The 15,685-nt window shown below is 40.6% G+C and overlaps 1 protein-coding gene across 7 annotated transcripts in view; it reads left to right on the top strand.

Moving 5' to 3' along the window:
• Window positions 1–14,897, top strand: part of PLEKHH1 (pleckstrin homology, MyTH4 and FERM domain containing H1) — a 57,143-nt gene extending 42,246 nt beyond the window's left edge. For 4 of the 7 annotated variants that reach the window (XM_054200474.1, XM_054200473.1, XM_054200472.1 and 1 more), the window contains 9 exons: window positions 1,241–1,418; window positions 1,812–1,967; window positions 4,616–4,716; window positions 6,434–6,575; window positions 7,466–7,608; window positions 8,665–8,794; window positions 10,366–10,452; window positions 10,993–11,139; window positions 11,448–14,895. In XM_054200474.1, the coding sequence (XP_054056449.1) occupies window positions 1,241–1,418; window positions 1,812–1,967; window positions 4,616–4,716; window positions 6,434–6,575; window positions 7,466–7,608; window positions 8,665–8,794; window positions 10,366–10,452; window positions 10,993–11,139; window positions 11,448–11,624 (1,261 nt within the window). In that variant the 3' untranslated portion in view covers window positions 11,625–14,895. Of the gene's footprint in view, window positions 1–1,240; window positions 1,419–1,811; window positions 1,968–4,615; window positions 4,717–6,433; window positions 6,576–7,465; window positions 7,609–8,664; window positions 8,795–10,365; window positions 10,453–10,992; window positions 11,140–11,447 lie in introns of all 7 variants that reach the window. The other 3 variants (XM_054200477.1, XM_054200476.1, XM_054200475.1) reach the window with 2 other exon arrangements.
• Window positions 14,898–15,685: the final 788 nt, after the last annotated feature.

Here is a 15,685-nt window from a genome sequence, read left to right as displayed (position 1 = left end):
CATGAAATGTGACCATAGAGTACACATTCAGTCTCTGAGAGGAAAAAAAAGGGGGCACAGTCGACGTTAGAAGACACAGGGCTCAGGAGCATTTGGGAGCCAAATACAACAGCTTCTTGTTGAAGCAAGATTATCTGAAAATTATTCAAAGCATTACTGTGGAGATGAGCAATATATTGCTACAGTGAAAAGTCAGAGCTCCTGACTTCCATGTTGCTTGTAGGAATTTAACTGGAGATTTAATCATGTACTGAGCTCCTGAAGGCATCTTGAATGGAATTAGTTTCCCATGCAAAGTGTTATAAATTGTATATTATCTTTTATACATTATACTTATATATATATAAGCATATATATATGTATAAAATATAATATATAATTTTTATATATAATATATTATATATATTTTTACTATATATTATGTATAATTTATATATATATAGTAATAATATATGTATGTTATTACCATACATTATATATTAGTTTCCCCTGCACGGTTATAAATCCATATAAATACTTCAATTTCAGAACTTATTCAGTATATACAGTCTTAACATTTTTGCACAAGATGTAATTGACTGTTTCTGCCTGGCTTTAGAGACAGTTATATCCTTTTGGTGCTGTTCAATGGAACGCTCTCGTCAGCAGACAGTAAACTGATCATATTAGTAACTGTCCCTATACTGTATTGAACCTGCTTTGAATCTCTGCCGAGTCTCCTGATTGGCAGATAGGGGTAATACATGGAAACTTAAAATCTGTATAACCATGGAAATTGATAAACACAATTTATATAATCCCGTAAGTGAGACTAATGCATTACAATTTATTATTAATACTTATCAGGACTTGACATGATAGTAACTAAATTCTGCTGGCATGACAGTGAGTTTGAGGGTGAACTGGTCTTGGTTTAATGGATACTATGATGGCAACAGGATACAGAAGAGGATATTCCTATACTATGTCCAGTCCATCTACGAGCAAGGAATGCTCTTGCGCTTCCCAGAGAGTCCATCATCTACCTTATCTTTACAGATCCTTGGAGCTGAGATTTGCGTTGTAGCTTTTTCACTTGAGCTATTAGCCTGTTGAGATGAACTAGGATATCTGCACAGAAATGTATCTTTACTTGAGCAAAAGCCTGAGGGAGAAATGCTTTGTCATGGCATGGGAAATGGAAGAGGACATGGCATTTAAAGCACGTTTGTTTGTGTCTTATTTCCACCTCTTTGCCTAGGAGTGAAATAGGCAAGTATGCCATCTACTGCCAGAGATCAGTAGACCGCACTGTGCAGACTGGTGAGCGGGAAGCCAAGCCCTCCCGGATGGAGATTGTGTCCATCCTGCTGAGAAATCCCTACCACCACTCACTCCCCTTCAGCATCCCAGTGCACTTCATGAATGGAACCTACCAGGTGAGCCACAGCAGCTGCCTTTCTTCTGGGCACTAGAGGACTGCACCATAACCTGCCTCCTTCTTGTGGGTGGGTGGCACCATGGTGTTTATTATACATATCAGATATTGGGAGATAGACACTACTTTTCCTCCTTGACATTTTTCCTGAGAAAATGAAAGGAATCCAGCGCGAGCTCTACAGGTCTTAGGAAGGAATGCTAGCTGGGGAAAAGAGAGAGATGTCATGTCTCAGTATGAGAAAAAATGCAATGTGAAGGGAGACAACAGGCAAGTACAATCACTGGAGCTGGCAGGCTTCCAATCTGTAGGAAATCAGGCTTCATTAGTTATGATGCCCTCCAATGCCATGTTTCTTGAAAGTTATCCTCAATTAGCTCCTCTTTCATTGCAGGTTGTAGGTTTTGATGGTTCCTCAACAGTTGATGAATTCATCCAGCGACTGAACCAGGAGACAGGAATGAGGAAGCCATCCCACATGGGATTTTCTCTGTTCACAGATGATCCTTCTGGCAGGAATTTGGAACACTGTCTGCAGGGCAACATGAAGGTTTTTTGTTGTTTGGTTGTGGGTTTTTTCCCCTCTGTTATTTTCAGCATACATCTTTGAAGAGCTGCTAAATGGCTAATATTTTTTTCTTAATGCAGCAAGATCAAGTACACTTGGGTATTATCTATCTAGATTAGTATTCAAAGATGAGATATTAATTCCTGCACTTGGGTCACAATAACCCTATGCAATGCTAAATGCTCGGGGCAGAGTGGCTGGAGAGCTGCCCGGCGGAAAAGGACCTGGGGGTGTTGGTCAACAGCCAGCTGGGTATGAGCCAGCAGTGTGCCCAGGTGGCCAAGAAGGCCAACAGCATCCCGGCCTGTATCAGGAACAGTGTGGCCAGCAGGAGTAGGGAAGTGATCATCCCCAGTACTCAGCACTGGTGAGGCCTCACCTCGAGTACTGTGTCCAGTTTTGGGCCCCTCACTGCAAGGACATTGAGGTGCTGGAGCAGGTCCAGAGAATGGCAACAAAGCTGGTGCGGGGTCTGGAGAGCAAGTCTTATGAGGAGTGGCTGAGGGAGCTGGGGTTGTTTAGTCAGGAGAAAAGGAGGCTGAGGGGAGACCTTATTGCTCTCTGTAACTACCTGAAAGGAGGTTGTAGCAAGGTCAGTCTCTTCTCCCAAGTAACAAGTGATAGGACAAGAGGAAATGGCCTCAAGCTGCACCAGGGGAGGTTTAGACTGGATATTATGAAAAATTTATTCACCAAAAGGGTTGTCAAGCATTGGAACAGGCTGCCCAGGGAAGTAGTTGAATCACCATCCCTGGAGGTATTTAAAAGACGGGTAGATGTGGTGTTTAGGGACATGATTTAGTGGTGGACTTGGCAGTGTTATGTTTATGGTTGGACTCAATGATCTTAGAGGTCTTTTCCAACCTAAATGATTCTATGATTCCTTAATTATTTCAGTCTAGTCTGAAACACTAGTTAGGACAAAGCACATTCTGGTTTAGTAGGTGATAAATTGATTTTTAAAAGTCTTTAACTCAGATTTTAGCACATATTAAAGTTTAATTTGTCTTGACTGCAAAATTAAAACATGACTGAGCTAGCTAGCATGATCAGATATCACAGCTAACATCAAATGTGACACTCTTAATTGAGACAAATTTATGTTAGGCTGTGAGTATCTTGGCATGTCTATATAAATCTCATCCATTGGATTATGAAGTATTTCCTTGCTGTCTCCAGATAACTCAGGCTTTCATTGTTGATGAGTGTACTTAGGGGAAGCTGGACGGAGTATGCTTTTACTTCAAAAGAGAGAGGAGTGCCTCAGATGAAGGGGAAAAGGAAAGCAGATAAAGTATTAACATCTGTGTCTTTCATATGGAGATTTTTACTCGTGCTGCAGCTGGATGACTGCCTTAAGTGAGCAGGTTAGCAGCTATGAATGAGACACATCAGATTTTGGTACAAATCTGGGAGAATAATTTGTCGTACAGCACTGAGGGAGGAATAGTGGTAGTGGCAACTTTGAAGAGGCCCTGATACCTGTAAGGAACATAAACATTCAGTTTGACGCAGCATAAAATTTCACGATGGGCAATGGAGGGAGAAGATGCCAATAACTTTAAATTAGAGGGTTTGAAGAGGAAACTACCACAGACAGTGCCAAATTATATACTTCACTTTTAGGTACTGATATAGATCAGATAATATGGAGCTTTGCTGGTAATTGAACCACCATTTGAAGAGATGAGATATTAAACAAAGGAGCTTGAGACAATCAAAGGCATCACTTTAACTGATTATTATTCACTTGGCCAGGCAACCTCAATAGCTTTTAAAGAGAGGATTAGGATACCTGATTATATATTTCATGTGGTTTCTTATGTTCACATTCCTTTTATTGAGATGCTATCAAAAGAGAAGTAGGGGCCTTTATTAGACCACTTGTAAAAGGACTGGAATAACCAAGAGAAACCGAATGGAACCATGCTATTACTAAAAATACGTCTGAGTTACGAAGTTGGAATCTAGTACCAAATGTTCCCAAAGTTTAGATATTCACATCCAAGGGTTTGGTTTAGCCAAGCAGGTAGACAGCTGCTATTCAGAGGATAGATTAGTGCTTGAGTTTGGCTCAGGACAGCACTTTTGAAGCAAACCTACCAATCATTCCTATTAGCCATGCTTTCATTCACATTAAGGAGCAACCTTAGAGAGGATGAACTGGATTGTTCTTATGTGAAACATGAACTGGAAGATGTGATCCAACATAGTAGTGGGCTTTCAGGCCATTTGACCAGGCTAAAGCTAGTCCAAAGGAAAATCCTTTGAAATTCATAAAGTGTGGGCACAGGGTCTTTGGGATTAGGCATTCCACTGTGCAGATCTGCTCCTCCTGGGCTTTGCTACTTGCTAACATAGACATAGCCACAGAGTTGCTACCAGACCAGAATTCACTTACAGATGTCCCCTTGCAGATTAGAACTGGAGTTTTCAGTTGGAATCTTTTAATTTTTACATACTGTGTAATAGAAAAAGGAATTGCATGACACTTTTGTCTGTGTTTATGTGGATCCAGTCTATTTCTTTATCTTTTATGTTCCACAATACTTTTTTCACGTACTTTCCCGTCAAGCCTTGACCATACATTTCACCTCAGTTTGCCTCTCCTCTCTCCATATTTTTTAAAGATCTGTGATGTCATTTCTAAATGGGAACAAGCCTTAAAAGAACTGCATCCTGGGAAATATGAAGGTGGCACAAGAATTGTGAAGTTGACCTATAAGAACAGGTACAGTGCTTTGTTGGTTGGCCTCACTACTGCTGTTAATTAAACGTTTTTAGGCTGGATATATCTCTGTAGATGGTCAGTTTTTTATAGTACCGTTAGTGCCAAAACTATTTCAGCTAAGATGTGCTCAAATCCTACATGAAACGTGATGACTTTTGTGCGTGGTACATGTGTAAAAGAGGGGATATGGTAAAACCCAAAACACTGCAAGAGCAGACTAGACTTAAAATGGGTTAAGAACTAGCTGTAGCACAATAAGACATATTTGGCATGATTTCATTTGCCTAGATCCTAAAACATAATTAAATAATGCATGTTAGGTGAGAGAAAGAGGGACCTGAGGGAAAAATCACCAGCGAAAACAAATATGCTGAAACTTGCAATTATGAAGAATCACAAAGATGAAAAAGATAGAAGAATAACGTTCTAAATGGCACGAGCTGTAGAGGAGACATGTAGTAGCAGTGCCCAGACTTTACAAAGAAAGAAACATTGACATTTGGATGACAAGAGATAGTAGAGAATGAAAGAATGAGACAAAGATCTAAACCAAAAACTGGAACAAGTTCATCATTTACAATACAGACAGGAATTCTGAATTACAATGAATTGAGAGCTGTGTATGAGAACAAGAAATGGCTTTCTGTATGTGAATTCTGTTTGAAGGCAAAACAAAGGCCACCCTAAAACAAAAAAAGACAAAGTTCTGTGTTGAACATACGAAGGTTTTTTTTGACTGCAATGGTGCAAACAAATTTCTGTGAGCTTTGTTAGTTGATATAACAGAGCTGGAAGCAGATGTTATTGCTTTTGACCCAGAAGGCAATATTTGTTTCAGGAGTGAAACTTTGCAGTATTATTTCGTTGGACTGGAATGTGCCTAGACTGGACAGCAAGGATGTTTTGATAAGGTCTTTCCAAGGTTGGGCTGTTCTAACACCAAGGACTCTGATAAGATGTGTAAAGTCACTGTGGTCCTAATGGTGGCGTTAATCTTAGATTAACATAAAAATAAAACTGATCCACTGGAATAAGTATCTTGTGTGGTATTGTGGAATATATAGTCATAGATGCAGCTGTAAGTTAATATTTGAGTTAGATGGTGTGGGCTGTAAAAAGGCATGCGTGAGGAATGGTTCTGGGAAGCATTCCCCAAGCTGGTGTCTTCAGCCCCCATTAGTCATCCTGCTATACTAGGCCAAAGAAATTGCAAGTGTGAAGGGAATAAAAAATAGTAGGAAGCTTTGATTTACAAGAATGCTTCTTCAATTTTTTTCTCTTATTTCCTGCTGAAGCAAACTGAAGACTTTTTTAATAACAATATCAGTGTAAGTGGTCAAAACAAAGCTGGCAAAAATAACAAGTCTACAAGGCTGTCATGTAGAAGTAAATACATGTAGAACAGAGACAGTTCTGTATTCTGTGATAAGCAGAGAAGTCCATATCTTAAATATTGCCTGTCTGTGCTTGATGGGGACGGACAGACACTGATTTATCTGTGTTTAATAAGGCTTCACTGTCTTGAAGTGGTTGGCACTCAGAATTCAAATGGCTTCCAAAGCTGGAAAATACGTTTTGAGCCTCCTTGCCTGAATCTTTTTCATAACAGAAGCACCTCAGCTTCCAAATCTGTATCCAATACCCCCACAATACACAAAGTTCATCTACTTTCAGTTCACAATACCTTTTTACCTTCACAATCCTCTCTGCTTTTTAGGCTATATTTTCGGAGCCAGGCCAAAGGTGAGACAGACCGGGAGCGGTTGCTACTGGCCTTCCAAGTCAGCAATGAAATAGCCAATGGGAGGTTTCCTGTTAATAAGGAATTAGCTCTGGAAATGGTGGCTCTGATGGCTCAGGTGAGTGTGGCTATGGGCAGAAATCCTCCCTTTTGTCCTCCAGGGACTTCAGCTGTACACTGAATATCTTTGACTAAGCAGCTATCTTTTACATCAAAAGTGGGTTTTCTTATCAAACATACAGTCTGAGATGTATCGTGCCAAAAACAGTATACCAGCATACATATGTTGTTAGAACACCTTTTGCCGTGGGGAAATTTGCTACAGGAGTGTCTTTCCTTTCCTTATGAAGAAAAATTTTGGAAAAAAAATGGTAAGGCTGGAGTATCCCCAGAACTGCTCCAATTAGTGCCTTAGTAGAGATACGGAAATAGTATCAGTACGCGAATTCCACTTAATAGTAAAAACTTTCCCTGATGCACTGCCAATAGCCTCTTAGTCAGGAAGACCATCTTGTAGGATTCTCCATTAGACCTCCAGGCTTGCATTTAGCATTTTACCACATAAACCACACAGTATGGGTTGTTGGCATGATAAGCAGGATAATAGTTTCTTTCTGAGCTGAAACTGATTGTTGCATTTGTTCAAGCAACGTAAACTGAGATGAAGAAGCTGGGAACTATTTACAGATAGGCTGTTGTTCTAATTGGCCAATTGAAAATAAACCCCAAAAGCTTGGCAGTTATTCAGAAGTGTCTCCCTACAACAAGTAGCCGGCTGAGATCTTGTTTCGCTTTCTTAGACCAGTAAAGAATTCCTTGGGCAGTCATGTCCTCAGTAGTTGCTCTGTTGTATACATTTGCTATGGTAAATGCTGTTACAAAATTCCCCAGCCTAATGGTGTCTTTTGGTGTGACTAATAAACAGAGTAGTTATCGGTATGGGAATTCATGGAATGTTCTACTGCACTAAAAACCCCATAGTTCTGTTGCCTTATAATGTTGTCTTAGGTGGAATACGGGGATTTGGATCGACCAGGATCTTCAAGTCCTGGGGGAACATCACAATCAAAAGTGCAGCATCTTCTCCACCAGGTCTTAGATAAATTCTACCCCAAACGCTACAAGCAAAACATTACTCCTGAACAGCTCAGGTAAATTGTTTGCTCTTCTGTACTTTGCACTGAAAACAAGTTTTACTTGCAAAATTCTGTCTTTATATTTAAGAAGTTTCAAGATTATTTGATGTAGAAACTTAAACAAAACACAAGTGTTAGGAAAAGGTTCCTTTAAAAGAAAATAGCAGTTAACTAATATAAAAAAAGACAAATCACCAACTTATTTTCCCCTAGACAAAAAGTTTAAACCTTTCACTTCCAAATTAGCCATCCCAGTTCCAACAAACTCTAACCTAAGCCTAAGATGAATTCTGTTTCTGAATTTTTGTTCTACCCTTCCCCCAAGTGTCAATTGAATCCAGATGCCTAACGCTTGCAACGAGCCATAAAGCCAGCATATGGGCTGCTTCAGGCCATGGAGTAATTCTGGTAGGACGTATTTTAGCAGGGCTTTTTTTGATGTTCTGACTTGGAAATTCTCACACACAATGCAGAGATCTCAAGTACAGAATTTGGATACTGCCATGGATCTCAGCTCTGTTGGATCTGGAACATCCAGATCCAAAGCTACTTAGGGTTGCAGTGGTGAACTAACACAATTACCTCCTTTTGGAAGCAAATTCCATCTGCATGTAGCAAGATAGCTGCCAAACCATCCCTAGTGAGCCAAATCGAGAGTGAGTTAATATATATTGCCACTCCATATAGAGCATACTACGGTTAAGATGAAGGTGTGAGTATAATTGAAGGTGAAGCCAAGCTGGGCAGGATTTTACTGTAATAGTTGCCTTAGGGTTTGTAGTTACAGTTGTTTAATATATACACACCAGTGAGCAACCCATATGTGACTGTGATTCCTGGGCATTACAGTGTAACTAGGAGTAGAATAACTGTGGAAGTAGACGAAACGCTAAAATAAACTCAGGTTGTACAACCCTCATAACTGACCGTGCTAACAGCCCTCTCTGTAGTGCAGTGTAGAACAGCCCTTTTGGAATGAGAGGTACATCTATTAATTGTTATAATTTTCCTCACCTTCCCTTGGAAGGCATTAGTAAATAATGCTGTCTTGTGTCTTGGATTCTGTGAAAGGCAACTGGCTGACAGGCTGGCAACAAAATGGACGGTGCTACAGGGATGCTCTCCACCAGAATGCATTCGAATCTATTTGACGGTGGCCCGGAAATGGCCTCTCTTTGGAACCAAAGTTTTTACTGCTAAGGTAACTGGAGTATGCTTTTTTTTTTTCTGTTCCTGAGAGTAACTGCCTCAGCAGACATATACCTATGATCTCTGCTCAACAAGGGTTGAAAATGCTTAACTTCAGGAAGGGGAAAAACTGAACAATAGTCTGTTCTGAACAAACAGCTCTGTTTGGTACCACATAGGTTTAGAAAGAAGAGAAATATTTTCTAAACACTAGGGGTTGCTAGTGTTTAGTAAATAAATACTGAAGGTTCCCTGGCTGCATCAGTTGATGATAATACAGGGTACTGACTCTCCTTACAAACCTTGCCAAAGCTTTCTCAGGCAGGAGTTTTCCCGGACATCAAGGCTGCAATGATAGTTTAGAAATACTATTTACATACCACTGCGGGGGGTGGAAGGGAAGAGTCCCCCATAAATCACACCTGGCAGCTGACGCTAGCTAAAAGGAGAATGAGTATTTCAGTCCTGTTCTCTGCTTGACACAGAGCTGGCTGCTTTCCTTGCCACATGAGAAAGGCAAGCACTGCTAATGTCCTGCTGCAGAAACAGGAAAACTAAAGCACGTATTAGTTAAGCTGCCAGCCCAGAAGCATCAGTGGGAGAGCAAAGAACAGCTGGAGCTTCTCCCAGTAGCTTGTACCATGTCTCAGCCCATCCCAGGCGAGAGCTCTCTACCTATTACCCATGCCTGAATTAATGTCTTAGCACATCATGACTGAGAAATCTTGTTTTGGCATCAACCATCTTCCCCAAGCCAGCAGAAACCTCCTCTATTGAAAGCTTAAGAAGGTTTTGGTCATAGTTACATGTCCCTTGCTTTGAAGTCAAAACTGGTATAGTTACGGCATAAAGCCTAAGGATGAAAGGGACCTCTGGATACACAAGAAGTTTTTGAAAAAACAATTATTTCCACTATCAGCAGTAAAAGTAGAAGAGGTTACTGGTATTTGAGGTTATTGAAACTGAAGAATCAGAATATAGAATAGTTCCACCCAGAGTCTAAATAATGTTGAGATTTCTGATAATTAACATATTTTATAACTTTTCAATAATTAAACCGCAAAGCCTATAGCATTAGTCACATAATAGCAGATTCCCAGGAAAGATTCATGTCATTAGCCATAACAACACATAACTCATCTTTAACAGATAATTGATGCACATTTGTTAAATCTGTAAGAAAGAAAACTGCATTGATGTGATGGTACTGGGTGCACTGGTATTATATATTATGCAACTTCACTGCCTGCCTGACTGATGGGAGTGGCATAAGAACCAGAGCAGAGCAGAACTGCTGCTTTGTTGCTCTCTCCTAGCATTTCCTTCAGTTTTAACTGCACTGATGGACTTGAATTAATCTCAAAGCCTTCATTATCATTGCATTTCTTGTGCCACTAGTCCCAAAACTCTATGTAAATCTGAAAATGTCATTCCAAATTTTGAGAGAAGTCCTCTGGAAAGTCACAGTGGGTCAGACCCTCATCTTTACTTTATCCTTAAAACCCAAGATTTATGTGTGTGGTGAAAGAAACCATTTTGTGTGGTGGTTAAGAAATATCTAAATTAATAATTCTTTTTCTCTAGCCTGTTTTGCCTTCCTCATTGGAAGACTGTCCAGTCTGGATAGCTGTGAATGAAGATGGTATCAGCATACTGGATTATAACACTATGGTATGGTCAGCAACACTGTTTAAGAAAAGTAACTTACCTCCCACAGAAAGACATTCCCCTGAGTCCACTTAAAGTCACTAAAAGTTTGTCTTTAACTTCAAATGGATCCAGAAGTTAATTTGTAGAAGTCAGAGATGAGGGAAGTCAGTACTATGTTTGAACGCTACGTAAACAAAGGAAAATTACAGCTCCAGTGTAAGGTAAGGTTTCACAGAACAGCTCACTGCCTCTCTGATGGGCAGCAAACATGCTCATACATCTTCCAAAATCTCAGTGGTATGTGCTTAACTACCACCATCTGGGATATAACAAAGTTTGGACTGTTGCTCTGAAGCAGTGAGGCATAGAGCAAGTTTAGGAGAAAACTAGAAATGCAATTCTCCTTTGAGATTTCTCTGCCAGCTGTTACTTCTAGAGTCAATTACCTATACTGCCTATTACTGCTGGGGATCTGGTGTTCTTGCAGTAAGTAGCAAATATATGGTAGCCATTTTTTCTTTTACACGACTGTGACTCTTTCAAACTCTCTGTTGTCTGCAGCACTTGAAGGTCTCTTATTCATACTCCTCTGTGCTGACCTTTGGAGGCTGTCGAGATGACTTCATGATTGTAGTCAGTCAAATGAAAGAAAGGAGTTCTGGAAAAAACAGCACTGAAAAACTCCTTTTCACAATGGCAATTCCAAAGGTAATTACAAAATGAACAGTGAGTTTCTTTCCAGGTGGCAGCATCACAGCTGGGCATTTTGTGCAAGCCCTGGGAACAGGTACTTGTGGCTGCTGCACTAGCTACATACATTCAATAAATCCCTTGTAGGCTGGAACCTTTAATCAAGAGACTTTATCTAACTCTTAAAGACAGACCTTCGTTTCAAAACCAAACAACTCCATGTGAGAAAGCCATTTGCAAAAGTTATGCAGTCAATAGGTTCTAAAAATCAAAGGGCACTCTTACCTCTAATTGACTTACAGTTAATCATTTTCTTGTTTCCCTAGATTGTTGAAGCAACACTTCTTATTGCCAGCTATATTAACTACCGTTCGACACCTTCGCTCCTATCTTCTACACAGCCCTCCCGAAGCAAAACAGCTGCTAACAAGCTCTGGGAGACTGAAAGTCGGTGCTTTTTTCCTTCTGTGCCCCGAAGCACTAAGGGGCCCACCCTGCTCTGAGGGCTCATTCCAAATGACTTTAGAGATTTGATTGTTTGTTTGTTTGTTGTATTGGTTTTTTTTGTTTGGTGTTGGGGTTTTTTTGCACTGCTCTGTACTGAGTTGCAGACTGCTATGATTTTGCTGGTTACACACCTTTAATGCAGGCTCTGATTCTTTTTCCGTAGTAACAGACAAAGTTCTTTAGTGTGCATAGAGGCAGTGTCCCTTCTCTTAAAAAAAATTTGGATTTTGGGGACTGTGCAGGAGTTTCATTTCCATGCCACACTCCATCCAAAATACCATCCCTCAAGTCACTTGCTTGCACTATGCTCCAGGCACATTACATCTGCTCTCTTTCCTTGCACCCATTCTTCTTCCATCTCCTGATCATACTGCTCTGCTTACAAGCACATGGGGTTTTTTTGATCCCTCCCATTTTTGGCTTTGCACCTGCCTTGAGATCACTGTACACCCTGTGTCACACACCCTGTGTCTGGAATCTCAGTCCAGCTCTTAAAACTCCTAATGACCTCTTTTCCTCGTCATAACCCCTTACAGTTATTATCATTATTTCCAATAATCTTCTGTAATCCCTAACTTGCTCACTTTTTACCTGAATTAGACTGCAACCTCTGCACGGCAGATTTGAGTGGCAATAGGCTTGAATCTGACTGCAGTGGGCTGAACACGGGTTTATTAAAAGTAAAAACAGGTGGTAATGGATACTGTGGCACATGGCATGAACCCTGTACAAGGACGCATCCTGTTGAGTACTGCCTGTATTAGGAGCTGCATATGACTGCATCATAAACTAGGTACACAATGAAAAGCCTGTTACCAGAGTGTAAAGATTAACGTGACATACTCTGATCAGGTAGTTTAGACATAACTTCGGTTCTATACTCTGGTTGTGAATAGCCATCATACTAAAGTTTTTTTACCAGTGTTTAAATTCAATGTTGCCACTCCCAGAACAACTATTAAGATAGTCTTTTTGCAGAGACTATAATCATTTTTATGCAACTGCTTAACACAACCAAGATGACAATTTAATTTTCCCTAGAGTTATAACGACTCCTCCCTGAAACAGATGCCAAAACTGAAAGACAGAAACTTTCCAAGTCCTTGCTCCAGGCATGAAAGAAAGGAAGAAGACACTGTTGAGAAGGAAGACTGACAAGAATAGTTCTGATGCAAAGTCAAGGTTAATTTCAACTCTGAAATAGGGAGTATAGAATAAGAGTTCAGTGGTACTGAAACCTAGTGTCTTTGCATGTTGAGGACTCAGAACGACTGTGACTGAAACACTGTCAGACGATGCCCTGGCTCCTACAGGACTGATACATTTTGGGAGCCGGTGCTGTTCCACACAATAGATAACATTAGGTCTCTGCTGCAGGGTTTAATGTGCTCCACCGTCAGACAAGCACTTTCAAAGACTCTTTCTGTTAATCACTGTTGTAGATGTCTCGGATGTGTTTGAAACTGCACATAATCTCAGACAAAGGAAGACAAGGCAAGCAAATTTTGTTTGTCTTTCAGCAACTGGAACAGATCTTCCCAAACCAGCTCTGCCATTCTGACTTGACAGAAGCTGCTCCTTTCAAACTCCTGCTTCCTTCATGCTACTGTAGCAAGGAGGAGGTAGTCAGCAAATGTGTACTCAAGTATTGTTCTTCAGACTTTCCTAAAGAATGGGGGTTTTTTGATCTGTTTCAAAGGGACTTCGTTATGATTGAGAAGGTTAATTGATTTTAAACAAATAAAAGAAAAAAGCAATTCTTCTTGAAAAGTCTAAATCTCCCTGGCTGGAGTTCAGCTATTTTCACAAGCATTCTAAAACAGCTAGGGAAGAATAACTGCACTTTCAAAAGTACCATCTGCCATTTCATAACAATTATGCATTCATGGGCAACTTTCCCAAATAAAAGCAGTGTGAATCCAACCACTAGAAAGAATTCAGTAATAGCAAACCAAAGCTATTCGCAAATGAACAAACCAACCATACCCGTGTTTTTACTCCCTGGTACCCGCCACCAACCTTGAAATATCCAACTAATGCCCACAGTGGAGCTGATACTTCAAGAAGCTTTTGTTTCACTCTTACGATTGGTGCAAAGCCACAAATTAAGAGAGAAGAGCATGGGACAGACAAAAATCATTCTAAGCAATCCCTTATCAGCATCTTTGTAACATAAAACCAAAACCCACGAACAAAACCCAACCCAAACCACCCCATGGGGGGTTGTGGAAACGATATGGCAGACATACAACAGGAAAAGACTGGATGAACAGAGACCTGATTTGCACATACTGTAATGTACCCAATTGTTACGAATTTAAGGATCACCCCTTGAAGTTACAGAAAAGGGTGGAAGCTTTCTGAGCCAAAAACAATTTTAAGAAGGTATTTAGTCTGTTTTTTTCCATTAGATACTTCTAAGTGACTATATAGGCTGACAGAGTGGTTAGCAGTATGTATTTCGCCGCTCACACACAGAGAGTAATCTTAGTATAGATACGTCAGTTTGAATACAGAGAGCATTATTCCTCCTCACACCATCACCCATGCCTAACGATTCCTCCTGTATCTGAAGGTCTGTTTGGCATCCTGCTTCCCGTATCCCACCAGTAACAAAGCTGCTTCAGAATAAGCTGAGCTGTCGTTGGTGCTGGGGATGCTCAAGGCATAAAAGTCTCCAGGTCGCAGTTCGGAGGTTGGCACCTTACGGTGCCAACCCTCATGTCCTTACAGACTTGTACCAGGGCAAACAGGAAGTTCAGATGTTGAATAAGCAAGAGCTGTCCTGAAGTTCATTATTTTCTGCCATAACTGCACTTTAAATTGAGAAGCATGGTGTATAGAACTTTTTCTTCTTCCTTATTTCTTAAAAATATTCACCAATACTTGAGTATTTCAGGGACAACCCCACTCTGATGGATGCACATATACCTCCTATTTATAGCTTACCTGACTTCAACCAACCAACCAAACCTGTGTAGGTATCTATTTTGTATGATTCTTTGGTAGAGAAAACAATTTTTATTTTAATCAATGCTTTTGCCAATGACTATTGCTGCAGCATAGAATGAGATGACAAAAGCCTTTGTTTTCCCAACTGCTGTGTGTATGTAAAAGGCTGTCTGGAAGACACTGTGAGATTTCTGTTTGTTCTTAATAAAACGCAGTTATGATGAATTAATCTGTATTATTCGCAGAATGAAAGAAACTATTTAAAAAGCCAAAACAGTCTCGATGTAACCCAAGACGTATGTTTGGTATCCTGGCACAAACCTGCCCTAGTCTGATTCCTTCTTTGTCTCTGCTGATCTTCTCTTAGCTTTAGTGTATGACTGACGTGCACTCCCATGGGCGCAGGATGTTCACTCCTTCAAAAGATGGCTAAAACAACCCTCCGGACTTCCTCCTGTGACACAGATACTTGGTCGTTTCTTCAGTGCGCATTCTCAGGACTTCATGGGATTTTTATAGCAGTCAATGTTCCCAGCACACTAAGCCCAAGACTCTGTCCGTTCTGCTGAGACATAATTTATTTTCTGACACGTTCTTCCCACAGCTCAGCAAATCTTCCTACTGCTATAGTGCTCCTCAAGGGCCTTGACCATTTCTCCTCCCCATGAAGAAACAAAACCTGGCTGAACCATGCCCCAGGCTATATGCAACTCAAGTATAGTACATGCTTCTTAGTCGAAGGACCTCCACTGTAGTCATTTACACGGTCACACTCCCAGGGCCTGCCACTGTTGTTAATAGCCAATTTCTACCCCTGCCCCAACACCTGCCCTTCCCCAGTTCTGCCTGGACTTGCAACCAAACAGTCTGCATGAGGCTGCAGCTTCACTAACTTCAGAGAGACCCACCAACTTACATTAGAGCAGCACTGGAATAAAAAATCTGGCCAAACCCAACATTTAAAGTATTTATGAGAAATAAAACCATAAAAAAAATTTAAGTAACCTAGATGACGCTACCCAAATGCCAGTGGCATATCTTCAAGCTGCTGCCTTTCACTTGGACAACTAGAATCCTTCCTGTGACATGAGCTAACCTGCGTCTT

The sequence above is a fragment of the Rissa tridactyla genome, chromosome 4 (genome assembly GCF_028500815.1).
Source record: "Rissa tridactyla isolate bRisTri1 chromosome 4, bRisTri1.patW.cur.20221130, whole genome shotgun sequence".
Taxonomy (NCBI): Eukaryota; Metazoa; Chordata; class Aves; order Charadriiformes; family Laridae; genus Rissa; species Rissa tridactyla.
This window is presented reverse-complemented; position numbering and strand designations above follow the sequence as displayed.